Source organism: Panthera pardus, unplaced genomic scaffold (genome assembly GCF_024362965.1).
Source record: "Panthera pardus isolate Hobbes unplaced genomic scaffold, ASM2436296v1 HiC_scaffold_10, whole genome shotgun sequence".
In the NCBI taxonomy this organism is placed as follows: domain Eukaryota; kingdom Metazoa; phylum Chordata; class Mammalia; order Carnivora; family Felidae; genus Panthera; species Panthera pardus.
Window position 1 is genome coordinate 102,897,148 of NW_026526655.1, and position 18,838 is coordinate 102,915,985.

Here is an 18,838-nt window from a genome sequence, read left to right on the forward strand (position 1 = left end):
CCCATTTAAACAACAAAAAGCTATTTGGACTTCCGCGTCTGAGCATGAGGAAGCAATAGGGCCCAGAGTCAGCCTCCTGTGTAAACAACTGGAAAATTGAACAAAATAATAGGAAAAAACGTTTGCAATATCAGGAAAAGTCCATTAAGACTGTAATTCCTGGGAAAAGATCAAAAGAGAGGTGAGTGAGCCTTCCCATAAGCCAGATCAAAAGAGAGGTGAGTGAGCCTTCCCATAAGCCAGGTTTTCTTTGTGGAGATAATTTATAAGCTGATGCAGGCATATGAAGCCCAAACAAGACTGGTAATCTTGCTACTTGGGGAGACAGGTGTCAGAGTTTTGGGAAGCTGGGGCTGTTAGAAGGTATGAAGCAACGTTCCAAGGAGGAGGAAACGATATAAAGATTTCAGTAAATTTACATAGGAGTCACTCTGAGTCTTAGATGGAATATTAATCTTTGCATGTGGTAAAACCTCATGAAGAAGACAAACTTCTGAGGAAAAACAATTACCAAGTTGTAGGAGGAATATTCCCAGGGCTGGCCACGAGGATGAGAATAATTTGAGTTTCTTTTAGGCACCGAGGAGAAGCCTCTTTGAAGATAAGAGGATGTCAGCAAAAACTCAGGAAAGCCCAAAGTTTAGAAGTGAGGCTAACCAAGTTGGAGGGTAAAAGCTACTCTAAACTCAGTTCAAAGGTTTTAAAACAAGTTTCAAAATGATCAAACTAATTCACAAGTTACTTAACTGCCTAATGGGTAAAGGCCATTTAAAAAATACCACTCAAGTGGTCCCTGGGTGGCTCAGTTGGTTAGGCATCAACTTCTGCTCAGGTCATGATCTCACAGGTCATGAGTGTGAGCTCTGTGTCAGTCTCTGCGCTGACAGCTCAGAGCCTGGAGCCTGCTTCGGATTCTCTGTCTCCCTCTCTCTCTTAAAAATAAATAAACATTTAAAACAAAAATACTATTGTAGAAAATAAAATTTATCATGTTTGGCAGCCAACAAAAAATTACTATAGACAGGAAGACTCAAGGAAGTATGACCCAGTGGAGAAAAACCACTTAGTCTTGGAAATGGTGAAGATTGACCAGAACAAAAGGACAATGAAACATGTAGGAAGTAGGATCAATATGCCTATGGATGTAGAAGAAAACATAGGGATAAGGAGGAGCAGAGAGAGAGAATCCCAAGCAGGCTCTGCGCTGTCAGCATGGAGCCCAGTGTGGGGCTCGAACTCACAAACAGTGAGATCATGACCTGAGCCGAAATCAAGAGACATATACTTAACCAACTGAGCCACCCAAGTGCCCCAAGCAGAAGTTTTTTTTTTTGAAGAACCAGTTGGGAGTGATGTCTTGGAAGATGGTGTAGGAAGTTCCAGGAATCCATCCTTCCACTTAAACAACTAATTTGGCTTGCAGAGACTCTCTGGAGTCACTATTTTGGAGTTCTGGATCCAGCTGGAATATTTGCAGCATCTAGGAGATAGGTTGTTGGTAACGAGACTGGTAAGTTTTGGTAAGTTTCAGCCTTTCATGCGGTAGCAACTACCATATCCCATCCTTGCAGCAGGCAGCAGTGAAGATAGCTACCTGTGCTTCTGGTGTGGCTTGCTGGAGCCAGAGTGGGCAATAAGAACCTTGTCTTCCAAGTATCGAGATTTGTGGGTTCTGATTGGGGATTGCTGCTTTTGATCGAGAGGCCAGGACAGAGGCTGGTTTCTATTGTTTCAATCCCAGTGGGCTAAAGCTGCTCCCAGGGGATAAGAACAGTACTTGGTTCCCCCTCCCCCTCTTGAAAGACAGACCTTACAACAATATTTGTCAGGTCACTGGCTGCCACAGAGTAACAGAATAGAAACGTAAGTGACCATATAGACAGAAAGGAATACACACTTTGCAAAAATATTTTGGAAAAGTTACAAATAACTCCAGACCTCAACAAGCAAAACTCAGTAATTCCTTTCTTTCTTTCTTTCTTTCTTTCTTTCTTTCTTTCTTTCTTTCTTTCTTTCTTTCTTTCTTTCTCTTTCTTCCTTTCTCTTTCTTTCGTTCTCTTTCATTTTTACTGTCTTGACTGTTTCTTTATTTTTGAGAGATAGAGACAGAGTACGAGTGGGGACAGAGCAGATACAGGGAGACACAGAATCCAAAGCAGGTTTCAGGCTCAGAGCTGTGAGCTATCAGCACAGAGCCCAACGTGGGGCTCGAACCCACAAACCGTGAGATCATGAGTTGACCTGAGGTCAGACACTTAGAACTGACTGAGCCACCCAGGTGCCCCAGGACTCAGTATTTCCTAAGGAATGGGGAAATTTGGTTTTCAGAGTTCTCACCACCTAATACTCAAAATGTCCACTTCTCAACAAAGAATAAAATTATTCTTTATAATATTATTATTTGTAATACAATTACAATAAATAGGAAAATATGGCCCATTCACAGGGGAAAGAAAAAGAATTGGATGGAAATCATCTTCAAGGAAGTCCACACAGTAGAATTATTAGTCAAAGATGTGAAATCAACCGTCTTAGATATGTTCAATGGGCTAAAGGAAACCATGGGCAGGAACTGAAAGAAACCAGGAAAATCATGTATGAACAAAATGAGACTTGACCCAAAACAGGGTTACCTGGCTGGCTCAATTAGTACAGATGCATCTCTTGGTCTTGAGGGTTGTGGGTTTGAGCACCTTGTTGAATGTAGAGATTACTTAAATAAATATTAAAAAAACAAATTCTGGAATGGCAGAGTAAAATAACTGAAAAGAAAACCCACTACAGGGGTTCCATAACAGGTGCGGGTAGCCAGAAAAAAGGATCAGTGACTTGAAGATAAGACAATTGAAATTATTTAGTGTAAGGAGGAGAAAGAAAAAAGAGCAAAGGGGAAAACAATCTGAGGGACCCGTGGTATACCACAAAACATACCAACACAACCATTAAAGGACTTCAGATAGAGAAGAAAGAAAATTGGCTGAGAATATATTTGAAATACAGTAGTCCCCCCTTATCCATGGTTTCATTTCCATGGCTTCAGTTACCTGTGGTAAACTGTGGTCCGGAAACAGATGATCCTCCTCCTGACATATCATCAGAGGGTCCATAGGAGCCAAACAGTATGTCACAATGCCTGTGTTTGTCATCATCACAAGAATAAGGGTGAGTACAGTACAATAAGACATTTTGAGAGACCACATTCTCATAACTTGTATTACAGTATATTATTATAATTGTTTTATTTTATTACTAGTTATTATTCATGTCTTACTGTGCCTAATTTGTAAATTAAACCTTGTCCTAAGTACGCATGTATACAAGAAGATGTAGTATGTAGACGGTTTGGTACTATCCATGGCTTTAGGCATCAGTTAGTCTTAGAATGTATCCCCCGCAGGTGGGGGGCATGACTGTAACAGCTGAACATTTTGCAAAACTGAGGAAATACATGAATACACATGCCCCAAAAGTTTGACAAACTTGAAGCAGGATAAAATTAAAAGGTACACACACTGAGATACATTATAATCAAATTGTTGAAACCCAAAGACAAAGAATTTTGAAAGCAGCAAGAGAAAAAGAACTCACCAGGTACAAGGATCTTAAGTAAGATCAACAGCTAACTAGAAATGATGGAAGTCATCAGGCTGTGGAATAACATTTAAGATATTGGGGGAAAATGTATCAACCAAGAATTTTATATCTGGCAAAAATACTCTTCAAGAATAAAGGAAAAGGGCATGTGACTCTTGATCTCAGGGTTGTGAGTTCAAGCCCCATGTTGGTTGTAGAGATTACTTAAAAAAATGAGACAGAGGGGTGCCTGGGTGGCTCAGTTGGTTGAGTGTGTCCGACTTTGGCTCAGGTCATGATCTCACAGTTCGAGTTCAAGTCCCACGTCATGCTCTCTGCTGTCAGCTCAGAGTCTGCTTCAGATCCTCTGTCCCCCTCTCTCTCTGCCCCTACCCCACTGGTGCTCTCTCAAAAATAAATAAACGTTTAAAAAATAATTTAAAAAATTTTTTAAAGGGACACCTGGGTGGCTCAATCGGTTTAGCGTCTGACTTCAGCTCAGGTCACGATATCACAGTTCATGGATTGATTCGAGCCCCGCATCAGGCTCTGTGCTGACAGCTCAGAGCCTGGAGCCTGCTTCTGATTCTCTGTCTCCTTCTCTCTCTTCCCCTTCCCTGTTTGCACTCTCTCTCTCTCTCTTTCTCTCTCTCTCACTCAAAAAATAAACATTAAAAAATTTTAAAAAAATTTTAAATGAGAGAGATTTAAGAATAAAGGAGAAATTAAGCCATTTGCAGATTAAAAAAAAATGTTGAGGGAGTTCATTACCAGTAGATCTATCCAAAAAGAAATGCTAAAGACAGTACTTTAGGCTGAAATGAAAGGAAACTAGATGGAAACTTAAAGCCATAAGAAAAAATAACACTGATAAAGGTAAATAAATTTTACATAGATAAATAAAACCAATATTTTACTTTTAGCATGGTTGGTTACATTTCTTTTTTTCCTATATCATTTGATTCAGCAATTCCATTTCTGGGTATATAACGAAAAGCAGTGAACACTGGATCACAAAGATATATGTATACACACACACACACACACACACACACACACACACACACACACACTTGTGCTTATAGCAGCATTATTCACAATAACCAAAAGATAGAAGCAACCCAAGTGTCCATCAATGGATTAATGGCTAAATAAGTGAAATCATACAGTATTTGTCTTTCTCTGACTTATTTCATGTAGCATAATCCCTTCAAACACCATCCATGTTGTTGCAAATGGTAGAAGTAACCCTGTGGGGAGAACACTTATGTTTTTATGGCTCATGTTTTTATGGCCATATAAATGTAATATCATTGCATTATATTATATTGCATTATATATATATACATATATATATATATGCATGCCACATCTTCTTTATCCACTGATGGACACTTAGGTTGTTTTCACGTATTATACTGCATTTTATATATATATATATATATATATATATATATATATATATATATATATGCCACATCTTCTTTATCCATCATCCACTGATGGACACTTAGGTTGTTTTCCCGTTTTGGCTGTTGTAAATAATGTTGCTATAAACATGGCAGTCAAATTTCTCTTTCTTATAGGGACACCAGTCTTATAGGGGCACCTAAACCAGTCATATTGGTTTAGGGTCTGCTCAAGTGACCTCATCTTAACCTGATTTCATATGCCAAGATCAGATATGGTCACCTTCATAGGTACTGGGGATTGGAACTGCAACCTATCTTTTTTTAGGACATGATCCAACCCATCCTCTGTTCTAATTACCTCATTTTACACATGAGAAAACTGATGCCAGAAAAGATAAATCCTTGTTCAAGTGAGTTAGTGACAGGGTGGTCACCACTGACCTTTCTACTGTATGTCTTTTAATGCCTTCAGAGGCCCTGGGGGCGGTCAGTAGTCACAATATGGGGCAGTCAGCGAAAGACCTCCCTACTCAAAGCATACCCACTCATGAGCAGTGTCAACAAACTGCAAGCTTGTGGGTAATGCCGACTCTCAGGCTCCACTCTAGACTTAAGCCTTTTAACAAGATCATCTGGTGACATATACACATTAACTTCTAGAAATAATGAGCCTTGGCTCCTTCCTTTTTCTTCTCATCCTGGTTTCACCATTAGGCAAATCTAATAGCAAAATGTTTTTACTTCTGTCTTTCTATTACACAATATTATGAACTTCCTGGTGCCATCCAAGGTTTTCTCAATTTTTCTTCCTATCAGTATAAAGAAGGAGCATAGGCTACCAGACCAGTAGACTCTGTTCCAGACTTGTCTTCAATTCATCCTTCCATGTCCCTTCTCTGCATAATTCTCTCCCCCAGGTATCCCCCCCCCCCCTGCCCCGTTCTTTTAAGGTGTCCTTCAATTAGCCTCTGTGGCTAATACTTTAGTATGAATTTAAGATCTTACTTCCCCCCAGGGTTACTTGTAAAGAGAGAAAGTGTGGACTTTCAAACATGAGATTCTGGCTCAGGAAAGCTTTAACTGGATAAAGGGAACTACCCAACCACATGAAATTAGGCACAAGTCATAGCTCCATTTAGGAGACCTTCATCTTCTGTTTGCATCCCCAGGTACTTTTGTTCTTTGGTCTGTAACATTTACATCCTCTTATATGTCATGTTGAATGCTTTTTTTTTTTAATTTTTAAAAATATTTTTATTTTTGAAAGAGAGAGACAGAGCGTGAGTGGGGGAGGGGGAGAGAGAGAGAGGGAGACACAGAATCAGAAGTAGGCTCCAGGCTCTGAACTGTCAGCACAGAGCCCCACGCGGGGCTTGAACTCAAGAACCGCGGGATCATGACCTGAGCCGAGGTCGAACGCTTAACTGACTGAGCCATCCAGGCGTTCCCTGTTGTATGCTTTTGAAAACATTTTCAGACACCTTGTTTTCTGTAACTCTCATTACTGCCCTGTGAGGCAGGTAGTATCATCTTTATCCCAACAGACCTTAAACCTGTTTTAGATGTGTTCGCTTCTAAAGTTTAGACTATTTGCAGTCTGCTTATAGCAATCTCTCTCTTAGCGCTGTTTCCTGATGACTGGGTTTATTTATTTTTTATTTATTTTAGTTGTGTGCATTTTTTGAATAGGTAATGCTCTCTTGATCCAGTGTCTGATAAATTAGTTCTTCATGATATCCACTCTCCTGAGAGTATTTTCTTTTCAGTGGAGCCTTTTTGGAATCCCAAAAAGCCTTTTGGAATCCCAGAGCCTTTCAGTCTCTGGGACTGAGTGTTAAATTGGACTTCCTTCTGCTCCACGATGCTCAGAATACCTTGACATGAGTGACCCCACTAGTGTGGACCAGTTTCGAAAAGCTAATCAAGAAAGTAAAGAACTCTCTTGGAAATAAACACAAAAGAAGGAGAATTTGCAGGCTTGGGACAAATATCCCTAATTATTTAAAGGGTTCTGATACGAAAGAATTATGTTTCTTCTTGTGGGCAGAGGTGGATTCACCATGAAGATAATTAGGTTTAAGCTTTGGGTCTCTTGACTTGTGTGGGCCCCTTCCAAGAACCAGTACCTCATTTTCAATACTTAAATATGTGTTATTTCGCTTAAAGGGCCCTGTCCCAGTTGTATGGTTTTCAGAAGCCACACAACTGGGTCTACCTCTTTCTGCGTGACTCCAGAGGGCAAACCAAGAGCGAAGATACACGTGGAAATCTAGAGTGAGAATGTTCTGTTAAAACTGCCAGTTATTTCACTAGCAAAAGTTTGGGAATAGCAGAGAGCTGCAATTCGGGACAAGCAAGTTACGCAAAACCATAGGCAAATCTAGGAAAAAAAATAAATCTAGAAAACAAAAGAGGAGGGCCACTCTTTTACAGAGGAAAGTGGGAAGTTGAGAGGGCTGTTAGAGACAAAAAGTCCCTTGGAGTAAACAGGGAGTTCCAAGTATAGGGGCTATTCATTGGCTCAGTTGTGATGGCCTCTCACTGGCTGGGGAGGAGAAAAACCTTTCTGCTTCCTACTGGGATGGTAAAGTAGTAGCTAAATCAGCATGCGCATGGAAAGTACATCTTTTCCCGTTGGGTCTGAGTGGTGCAGCGTTAGAGCTCCCCCTGCTGGCCTCCCCACTCCATTCTAAACAATGTTTCTTTTTGTTAAAATCTCCCCTCTCAATGAAGGAAAATCTTTCCATGGGCCAGGACTATTTCACCAAAAAGTGGGTTATTGTGGTAGGCACCCTCCATAGCCCACCCAGAGTCATTCTTCCTTGCAACACCCCCCTTATCCTGCTAATAAAACTTGGATTTGTTCTGCGGCGCCTGGGTGGCTCAGTTGGTTAAGCATCAGACTCTTGATCTCATCTCAGATCTTGATCTCAGGGTCCTGAGTTCCAGCCCCGTGACACGCTTTGTGCTCTCACAGCGTGGAGCCTGTTTGGGATTTTCTCTCTCCCCCTCTCTCTGCCCCTTTCCGGCTCAAGCTCTCTCTTTCTCTGTCTCTCTCAAAATAAATAAATAAACAAACATTAAAAACAAAAACAAAAACTTGGATTTGTTCAAGAAGTTAATGGAGAGTCCAGATCTGAGAGCAGGCCCTTCCCCAAACCCCAAGAGTGAACTGTGGTTGGTGTAAACAAATCACGGTGTTCTCTTACCCTATGGTCAAGTAAATAGTCTAAGGATCAGTAAGTAGTCTAAGTCTGGGCAGGTAAAGGTAATCTAGTTCCGACTAATGAAACACGCTGGTGTCCGGTGGGGGGGACTTCACTCTCTAAATTAAAAGACAAGGCTTTAGGAAGTTCTTTCCCCCTTTGCCTTTCATTCCTGAAACTCGGAAGAGCTGGGCATACTGCCACTCTTCTGGGGCCAGTAAGCTAGAAGCATAGAAACCAGACTCAACACGCTAAGGACGGCAGAACAGGAAGAGTAACAGTGTTTAGGATCCTTATAGCGCTGTCGAGGACCTGAACCAATACTAGACAGCCGCCTACCTCTAGGTTACCTATGTGAAAAACACAAACTCCTTATTGAAGTACAGTGAATTGTGTTCTCTATTACTTGGGGCCAAATGCATTCTTACTGAATTCAGCGGTGTTCAAGGTGAGAGCCTAGTGTGTCTCTGGTGGGAGCCAATTACGGGACCAATTTGCCACAAAATAGGGATGTTGCAGAGAGTATTTATGTCTCAGAGGGAGGATATGGGGAGGAGACAAATTGTTATTAGGAATAATCTTATGTGATTAGAGCATGGACAGCTTCCCATGACTTAACTTCTTAAGTTCCATTTTTCTTCCCCACATCTTCGTATTTCCTTCAGCCTACAACGTTCTTTCTCACGTGTTCCTCTCCCCTCATCCACAGCCTCCCTCAACCCTACCCTCCACAGGAGTTAGAGCTAAGGATTGAGCAGAAGGGGAGTAGAGGACACCTTCTCTAGATTGGTGGGACACGCAACTATTTAGGGCAATGAGGTAGGTTTGTAAGTCTTGACAGAAAATGCCCTCATTATTGATCAGTAAACAAATGAATTACAATACAGCTTTCGAATGTATAGACACTGCGTGACAAATAGTTAGAGGGAGACAGCCCGGATGGCACTCAAGACTGTAGCTTTCAAACATGTCATCAGTCCCCCAGCGGAAGGCTTTCCAAGAAGTACATAGCCTTGACAGAATTTTTTTAAAAAACTTTTTATTATGGAAAAAATGTAAACCTGTACATCAAATAGAATACTTATCTACTCAACTTCAACCTATAGCCCTTTCTTGTGTCATCCGTACATCCACCGCCTCCCTGCCTCCCATGTCATAATCACCACCGCTTTTTTAGTGAGATAAAGATGCAGAGATGACCCTCAACAAATCCTCCCATCCCTGTACTTCCATGCTGCTTCTCCCATGAGAGAAGATCAAAATGTCCTACAGTTAGATTGCAGTGATGGTTGCACAGCTTTGTGAATAAGTTACAAGTCAGTGAAGTGTGCATTTTAAATGGGTGAATTGTATCGCATGTGATATATCTCAATGGAGCAATTTTAATTTTTTTATTAAATTTTTAAAAAATATTTACTTTTGAGAAAGAGAGAGAGAGAGTGCATAAGTGGGGAAAGGACAGAGAGAAGGAGACACAGAATCTGAAGCAGGCTTCAAGTTGTCAGTGCGGGGTCTGACGAGGGGCTCGAACTTACCAACCGGGAGATCATAACTTGAGCCGAAGTCAGACGTTTAATGGACTGAGCCATCCAGGCGCCCCAATGGAGCTATTTTTAAAAAGTAGAGAAAGAAATTTTATTTAATACTACTAAAAAAAAAAAATGGGCATCTTATTCCCATCCTAGTTGAAAATGGTCTGGCCTGTGACTTGCTTTGACCATAATAGGCAACAGAAGTGACACAGTGTGACTTCTGGGCATTTCCCTTAATACGCTTTGGGGCCTGAGCCACCCCAACTACCCTGCTAGAGGAAGAGGCCTGAGCCGGACTCAGCTGTTCATTTCAGCCATCCCAGCTAAGATGCCACAGAGAATGAAGCCGTTTTGGCAACTCCAGCTCCAGGTGATGTGCCCCAGCCAACACCACGTGGATCAGAGACCAGCTGTTCCTGCCAAGTCCAACTCGTAAGTCTTGGGGTGGTGGGGGACCGGCAGGGCCAAATCTCCAGAAGGGGCTCAGTATTTGCCTCTTCTCATCTCAGCCTGCAGGGTCCTCCACTTCAGCCACTTCACACCCTCACACCTTCCAGGGTTGACTCTCTGGCTTGCCCAGACTGTGGTGGGTGTCCACACCACCCTTCACCTTACAGCTCTCACCTTAAGCTCTTGCCTCCCTGTCTTGTCACCTCCCATGGCTGCATCTACTCACCTCCAGACACACTGGCTTTCCTTGAGCAGGCCAAGCACCCAGGTAACAGGGCCTTTGGGGTTCCCTCTGCTCTTCCCCCAGGGGTCCACAGGACTACTCCTTTGCCTCCCTTGGTCTTCACTCAAAGGTCACCTTTTTCTTGAGACCTTCCTCCTCACCTAGCCAGTCTGTCTAAAATGACCACTTCCTTATTCCCCATCTCTATCCCCTGCTTTTTTATTTTTCTCTCTCTCGTTTAGCAATGCCTAACAGTATTTAGTTTTACTAATGTATCTCGTTTATTTTCTGTCTCTCCTGCTAGCACTTAAGCTGCATGAGGGATTCTTGTCTGTCCTGATACGCCTCTGTATCTCCAGGGTCCAGAACATCGCCTGGCCCATCACGGGCAATTTCACAAATTATCTGCGGAAAGAACTGATGAAATGTCCCCTGTCCAAGCTATGTTAAACAGACATCTATTTCCCATTCCCTGCTTTATTTTTCCTCATGATACCACTATTTTATCTGTATTTATTACCGTCTTTCTCCCTACTACAATGAAAGTTCCTCTAACAATGGGGCAGTAAATATTTGCTGAATGAATCAGTTTCTTGAACGAATAGATGAATGAGTCTAGCGGCACCTGATGCTGGATTCCGAGAGCGCCAAGCTACCTTTGCGATAAGACTGACTAATTTGGGGGTTCTCTGCCGGCGTGCACCCCCTCCGAAGGAGGAGGTCTGATAACCATGGTTGGATTTCGGCAGCGCCCCTTTAAACCAGCCGTGGACGCTGGGCCGCTAGCGCAGGTTGCAGATCCGGCAGGGACTGGCATCGCCGGTTTAACCCGAGTCTCGCCCAGCCGGGAGATTTCCGGGGCGGTGTCATTGCCCATTTAAGATTAGAGCGCCCCGCCCCGGGGGCGGAGCTTAGAAGGGGCTTTAAGGGGCGGGCCGGCGGGAGGCTGGGGTCCTCCGCAGGATTAGCGCAGGGTGGGCGCGCGCCTTAGGCCGCCATTTCTCGGCGTCTCCAGAGGAGCCGCCCCCTCCTCAGTCTCGCTCGGGACCTCTTCCCTTCCGTTGCCGGCTCTCCGTGCCGTCTTCGCCACCGCGCCTCCGTCCCCAGCCCAGGTAAGTGCGAGGCCCAGTGGCCCCGGCCGCGCTGCCCGCACCCGGTTCCGTCCACGCCCCGGTTCGCCTCCCGGGTCGTGGGACCCGTTCCGGCCCGCGCCTGGGCTCCGTGCTCGCGGCCTCGCCTCGGGACCTCGCCTCCGGCCGCCGCTGCTTCCCCAGCCGGCCGGCAAAATATTAAACCTGCTGGGAGGGGAGGGGCGGCGGCGGCCAATCGGGCCCGGCCGCTGAGTTTCTGGCGATACCGTGAGCTGCAGCCGGGAGTCCGGGGCAAGGCCGGTTAATGTGTGCCGGCTCAACCCCTGCCCGGTCCCGACTCCCTCGTGAGTGGCCGAGGGTCGCCCTTCACCGTGAGTTCTCGAGTTAGCCGTCTGGTTGGCGAGGGGGATGTGGCAGGTCAAGGGAAAAACCCACCTCGAGTGTGTGTCACGGTTTTACAACAAAAACCCGGGTGGACTTCGGGGGTTGGTTTGCGTTTGACCGAAACTTCAGCCGCTTGGCAATTGTGAGAGGCAGGTGTGTTCCCAGCAATGGCGGGATCCAAAGGACCCTCCCCGCCCCCACTCGTGGAGCTGGGCGTGTTCTTCGTGGGTTCTTCGGTGTGTGAACTTTAATGGTACCTGTCACTACTTTTGGGGTTACTAAGTCTCATGAATTTTAGCTAAGGGTAAGAAGTCTTTTAAACCTCTCAGCCACATTTTAAATCAATATCAGAAGTATTTTTTTTTAAGAGTTAGGGGAAGAATTACCCATAACTCCATTTCTGGCATTGCTAACACGTTGTTGAACCCTACTTAAGATAGTGAATTATTCGTACATGTAAGCTAGTTTGCAGAGTTTTCTTCTTTTATAGGTAACCTTCGTTAGCAAATGATCGACATTACTTCTGTTGAATTATTCTTTTACAAACGTTTTCTGTGTTGGGATTAGTGGGGCCAGAGGTATTAATATCTTCATGGCAATTCTGTATATGGGTATATTGCTTTATCAAAAAGCAATTGCCTACCAAAGAATGTGGCCATCAGCCCCTTAGGAGCATGTACACATTTCATGACAAACTTCTGAGTTTTTAGATTAAAAAAAAAAAAAAAAACCTTCAGTTAATTCAGTGTGCATTTTTTATGATTGTAAAGGAAACCTTTCTTGTTCATTGCTGAAAAATTAGAAATCACAGATTAAAAACTAGCACTAAAAAACATATAAACCTACTCTCTGAGAATTCCACTGTATCATTTTAGTGTCAGAAGTTCTTTATTGAGTTCCTAATATGCTGATTACTATGCTAGCTAGGTCATCTTGCTGAATGAGTCAGACCAGGTCCTTGAGTCTTAGTGGGGAAGTACACAGTTAAAAAAATAATTAAACAATTGGGTGTTTAATTACAGTTTTCTAAGTGTTGAAAAGTCTAAGGGTATTGAAAGGAGTACCTCATTTAGACTCGGGAGTCAGGGAATGCTTTTCTGAGGAAATGGGAGAGACATAAAGTGGAAAAAGAGCATTCCAGAAAGATGGAACAGCCGAAACAACAACAAAACAACAAAAAAGGCCTGCAGTTAAAAAGATTGTTGGATTGAGCAGAAGGGATACCAGAGCAGATTGAGCAGCTGGGAGTAGGCTGTCTGAAGGGTCAGGCAGATAGGAGGAGGAGCTGCCTCAGGGAGCAAGGCCATTAAAGATTTTTAAACTGGGATCAGATTTGTGGTTGCTAAAAATCTGCTGTAGCGTTAAGAATGGAAATAGCAGGGGTGCCTGGGTGGCTCAGTCGGTTAAGCGGCCGACTTCGGCTCAGGTCATGATCTCGTGGTCCATGAGTTCGAGCCCCGCATCGGGCTCTGTGCTGACAGCTCAGAGCCTGGAGCCTGTTTCAGATTCTGTGTCTCCCTCTCTCTGACCCTCCCCCATTCATGCTCTGTCTCTCTCTGTCTCAAAAATAAATAAACGTTAAAAAAAAATTAAAAAAAAAAATGGAAATAGCAGTTGGGTGGAAAAAGTGAATTTTGAAACATCTTTTTTTCTTTAAATAATTTTTAAAAGCTCTTTTAACACCTTCATATATTCTTATTATAGAGGACTTTGGTACCTTCACATGACCCTCTCCAGAGATAACCTCCCTTAACAGTTTGCATGTCTTAGTCCTTTTGCGTACATGTAGGTATCCCACACCAGGGTGGGATAAAACTTAACCATTTTTCTCTGATTTCATTTTTAACTTAAAAATATTGTTGGTGTCTGAGTCCACTGTATTTAAAAAACAGCTGTGTTGTATGCCAGTTGATGTACCATAGTTTGTTTAACCGCTTGATGGACACATTTAAAATTGTAAGGCAGTTATGCCCTGAAAATCCTTATTTCTACAACTTGGATCACATCCTGTTTCTTTAGGATATCTTATCAGAAGTAGAATTGCCAAATGAAAGGGTATGCATGTAAACATTTTTTTTTTAAGATTAACATTTTTTTTTTTAACATTTATTTATTTTTGAGAGACAGAGACAGAGCATGAGTAGGGGAGGGGCAGAGAGAGAGAGAGGGAGACACATAATCTGAAGCAGGTTCCAGGCTCAGCTATCAGCACAGAATGTGGGGCTTGAAGCCATGAACTGTGAGATCATGACCTCAGTTGAAGTCAGACGTTGAACCAACTGAGCCACGTGGGTGCCACATTTAAAGATTTTTTTAAAAAGTTTATTTATTTTTGAAAGAGAATCCCCAGCAGGCTCTGCACCATCAGCACAGAGCCCAACTCAGGGCTTGAACGCAAAATTCACAAAATCATGACCTGAGCCAAAATCAAGAGTTGGACACTCACCTACTGAGCCACCCAGACGTCCTTGCACATTAACATTTTTGATAGTGTGGTCAAATCTTCCAAAGAGGACAATGTGTGAGGGTGATTGTTTATCCCATATCTTTTTCAACACTGGCTGTCTTTTTATTTATTTTTATTTTTTTATTTTAGAGAGAGAACACCAGTGGAGAAGAGAGGCAGAGGGGGAAGAGAAGGAATTAAGTTTATTTATTTTGAGAGACAGAGAGAGAGAGAGACCCCCAAGCAGGCTTAGCACTGTCAGTGCAGAGCCCATTGTGGGGCTCGAATCCATGAACCATGAGATATGACCTGAGCCGAAATCAAGAGTCGGGATGCCCGACTGAGCCACCCAGGTGCCCCTCATTTCTTTGACTTTAAATTCTTAGTCCATCAGAAATTTAGTTTCATATACATTACTTTTTCTCTTTTTATTTATTTATTTTGAAAGAGAGTCAGTGAGTGCACACGGGGAAGGGGTGCAGAGAGAGAGGAAGAGAGAATTTCAAGTTGGCTCCATGCTGTCAGTGCAGAGCCCAACTCAGACTCGAACTCACAAGCCATGAGATCATGGCCTGAGCCATGAGGTGCCCCTCATGTAAGTTGCTTTTATATTTTGTAAAAAGTAGTTGTGACATTTGGTTTTACGGTTCAGAATACATAGCTATTATATCGTAAAGAACCTTTGTTTTTTCTTAGCAGATTAACTACTTGTATAATGAGTTTTTATTTTCAAGAGAGAAGATAAGGTAAAAGTCAGGAAGCTTGTTTTTTAGTTCATTTGCTTCCTAGGAATCTCTCAGTTGTGCATTTTGAACATTGTTTTCCCTAAGAAAAACTTTTATTTTGGAAAAATTCAACATACACAGAAGTAGTCAGAAGAATATAATGAACCCTCATATACCTATCGTAACAGCTCTGACAGTGGCCAGTTACCTGGGCAGTTTTAGTTTCTAGCCCCACTTAACTCCTTTCCTTGTATTATTTTGGTGCAAATACTAGGCATTGCATCATTTATAAGTATTTCAGTGTGTATCTTTAAAAAAATAAGGACTTTTTGGGGAACATATCTTTAAACTATTGTATCTAAACTGTTGAACATATCTTTACACTATTGTATCTAAAAGAAAAAGGGCAGTAATTCGTTGGTTATCATAAACAAGCCAGTCAGTTTTCAAATGTGTGCATGTATAATTTATGTCCTTGGGAAGTTCAAATGACAACTGTCATGTCTTTGCTAGTTTACCTAATTACGTAGGAGTATGCGTGCTTGTAAAATGAGGATTTATAGCAATTGAATTTTTAAATACATTGGTATTATTTCAGCATTTTGGCTTCTATTTTCATCATATTTACAAATGCATCTAGTTTAAAGCATCAACTGGTTATACAGGACTTCTTTAACATTTAGTTTAAATTTTTAAATTAGTTAATTTATTTATTGTTTAATTTACATCCAAATTAGCATATAGTGCAACAATGATTCGGGAGTAGATTGCTTAATGCCCCTTACCTATTTAGACCATCCCCCCCCCCCCAACACCTCCAGTAACCCTCTGTCTGTTCTCTATACTTAAGAGTCTCTTATGTTTTGTCCTGCTCTCTGTTTTTATATTATTTTTGCTTCCCTTCCCTTATGTTCATTTGTTTATTTTAAATTCTTCATATGAGTGTCATATGATATTTGTCTTTCTCTGACTAATTTCACTTAGCATATACTCTCCAGTTTCATCCACGTAGTGGCAAATAGCAAGATTTCATTCTTTTTGATTGCCGAGTAATACTCCATTGTATGTATATATACCACATCTTCTTTATCCATTCATCTATCGATGGACATTTGGACTCTTTCCATACTTTGGCTATTGTCGATAGCCAATCGACATATAGTGCTGCTATAAACATTGGAGTGCATATGCCCCTTCGAAACAGCACTTCTGTATCCCTTGGATAAATACCTAGTAGTGCAATTGCTGGGTTGTAGGGTAATTTTATTTTTAATTTTTTGAGGAACTTCCATACCATTTTCCATAGTGGTTGCACCAGTTTGCATTCCCACCAGCAGTGCAAAAGAGAGCCTCTTTCTTCACATCCTTGCCAACATCTGTTGTTGCCTGAATTGTTAATGTTAGCCATTCTGACTGGTGTGAGGTGGTATCCCATTGTGGTTTTGATTTGTATTTCCCTGATGATGAGTGATGTTGAGTATTTTTTATGTGTCTGTTAGCCATTTGGATGTCTTCTTTGGAGAAGTGTCTATTCATGTCTTTAGCCCATTTCTTCACTGGATTATTCATTTTTTGGGTGTTGAGTTTGATAACTTCTTTATAGATTTTGGATACTAACTCTTTATCTGATAGGTCATTTGGAAATACCTTCTTCCATTCTGTCGGTTGCCTTTTAGTTTTACTGATTGTTTTCCTTCGCTATGCAGAAGCTTTTTATTTTGATGAGGTCCCAATAGTTCATTTTTGCTTTGTTTCCCTTTCCTCCAGAGACGTGTTGAGTAAGAAGTTGCTGTGGCCGATGTCAAAGAGGTTTTTGCCTGGTTTCTCCCCGAGGGTTTTGATGGCTTCCTGTCTTACATTTAGGTCTTTCATCATCCATTTTGAGTTTATTTTTTGTGTTTGATGTAAGAAAGTGGTCCAGGTTCATTTTTCTGCTTGTCGCTGTCCAGTTTTCCCATCACCAGCTGAAGAGACTGTCTTTATTCCATTGGATATTCTTTCCTGCTTTGTCAAAGATTAGTTGGCCGTACATTTGTGGGCCCATTTCTGGGTTCTCTATTCTGTTCCATTGATCCGAGTGTCTGTTTTTGTCATAAACAGGACATCTTTAATGATAACATCAGACAACTTAAAAAAAAAAATTAGATCCTAAATTGAATTAGGATCTAAAGCAGGTCCACGCATTGTGATTAACAGATATGTATTTTATTTATTTATTTATTTATTTATTTATTATTTTTTTAATAAAAAATTTTTAATGTTTCTTTATTTGAGAGAGAGTGAGCGCGTGTGCAAGCAGAGCAAAAGCAGGGAGGGACAGAGAGACAGAGACACAGAATCTGAAGTAGGCTCCAGGCTCTGAGCTATCAGCACAGAGCCCAACACCGGGCTTGAACTCATGAACTGCAAGATTATGACCTGAGCTGAAGTCGGACGCTTAATCGACTGAGCCTCCCAGGCGCCTGAAAAGATGGATATATATTTTAGGTCTTTCTTATTAATCTGTAGTTTTCCTTACATCTCTTCCCCCCTTGCAATTTGTTGAATAAACTGAAATGTTTTATTTTTTTATTTTTATTTTATTTTTTTCTTTTTAAATTTTTTTTTTTTTTTTTTTTTTAATGTTTATTTATTTTTGAGAGAGACAGAGACAGAATGCGAGTGGGTTAGGGGCAGAGAGAGAGGGAGACACAGAATCCGAAGCAGGTTCCAGGCTCGGAGCTGCCAGCACAGAGCCCGATGCGGGGCTTGAACTCACGAGCTATGAGATCATGACCTGAGCCGAAGTCAGATGCTCAACCGACTGAGCCACCCAGGCGCCCCAACTGAAATGTTTTAAACAACAAATTTATCATGTATGTTGTGTGCTTGTGTTTTCATGCAGACGCTTTTTAGCTATGATCTTTGATAATTTTTTCTCTCTAAAATATGCATAAATTTTACATAAATTGCTCTGTGACGTAGTAGAAAGAGACCAGTATTTGGAGCCGGAAAAATTAGAGTTTGAGCCCCTCTCTTCATTATTTACTAAATAATGGACCTGGCCAATGGTCTCATTTATCGGACCCTTAGTTTACTCATCAAAATAAGACAGTATTTTGGGGAGTTTTTCTAAGCAGCAAGTAAGATTCTTTACTAACCATTTGTTGTACTTGTTGATGAAGTCTATTCAAAATAGAAATTGTGTCTTCAAGGAGCCAATGATAAAGGAGACAGACATGTAAATGAATAATTAAAATCTGGTTAGTGAAACATTAAGCAATCTTCAAGTTTCAGTGGAAGTGTGATGATGGGAGTGACTCTTTGGCAATCAGAGAATGTTTCTCAGGGGAGGTATAGGTGGAATTGAATTAAAAAATAGATCGGGATTTTCTGATACATGGGCTTTTGACATCTGGGTTAATAGTACCTTTCTTAGGCTGCTGAAATAGTACCTTTGTAAGGTGCAAAGGGAGCAGTGTCTGAAGAGAAACCTGGAGAGAAAGAGACAGGGCCAGATGTTCTATTTGAGTGCTTTTGTAAACCAAAAACCTCTCTAAAATTTTATTTTCTTGGTAGTTAAGCAGATGAACATAAAAATGACACCTCTTAGGGCTTTGCCAATTTACTCAATTATGTAGGAATATCCATACTTATCCATATGTGTGATATGTGTATGATCTTCAATTTATAGGCATTATTTTTTAATGTGCTGGTATTTATTTTTAAATTACCTTTTAATCAAGTTTATAAATGTAACTAGTTGAAAGTCATCTAATCCGAAGTCTTCTTTTGAAAAACAGCACTCTCCTGAGTT

General features: G+C 41.6%; 1 protein-coding gene across 6 annotated transcripts in view; it reads left to right on the plus strand.

The window, feature by feature from the left end:
* Positions 1-11,340: 11,340 nt before the first annotated feature.
* Positions 11,341-18,838, plus strand: part of EPB41L5 (erythrocyte membrane protein band 4.1 like 5) — a 140,963-nt gene continuing 133,465 nt past the window's right edge. For 3 of the 6 annotated variants that reach the window (XM_019469371.2, XM_019469372.2, XM_019469373.2), the window contains exon 1: positions 11,733-11,858. In XM_019469371.2, the coding sequence (XP_019324916.1) occupies positions 11,792-11,858 (67 nt within the window). In that variant the 5' untranslated portion in view covers positions 11,733-11,791. Of the gene's footprint in view, positions 11,509-11,732; positions 11,859-18,838 lie in introns of those variants that run through there. The other 3 variants (XM_053909728.1, XM_019469375.2, XM_019469374.2) reach the window with 2 other exon arrangements.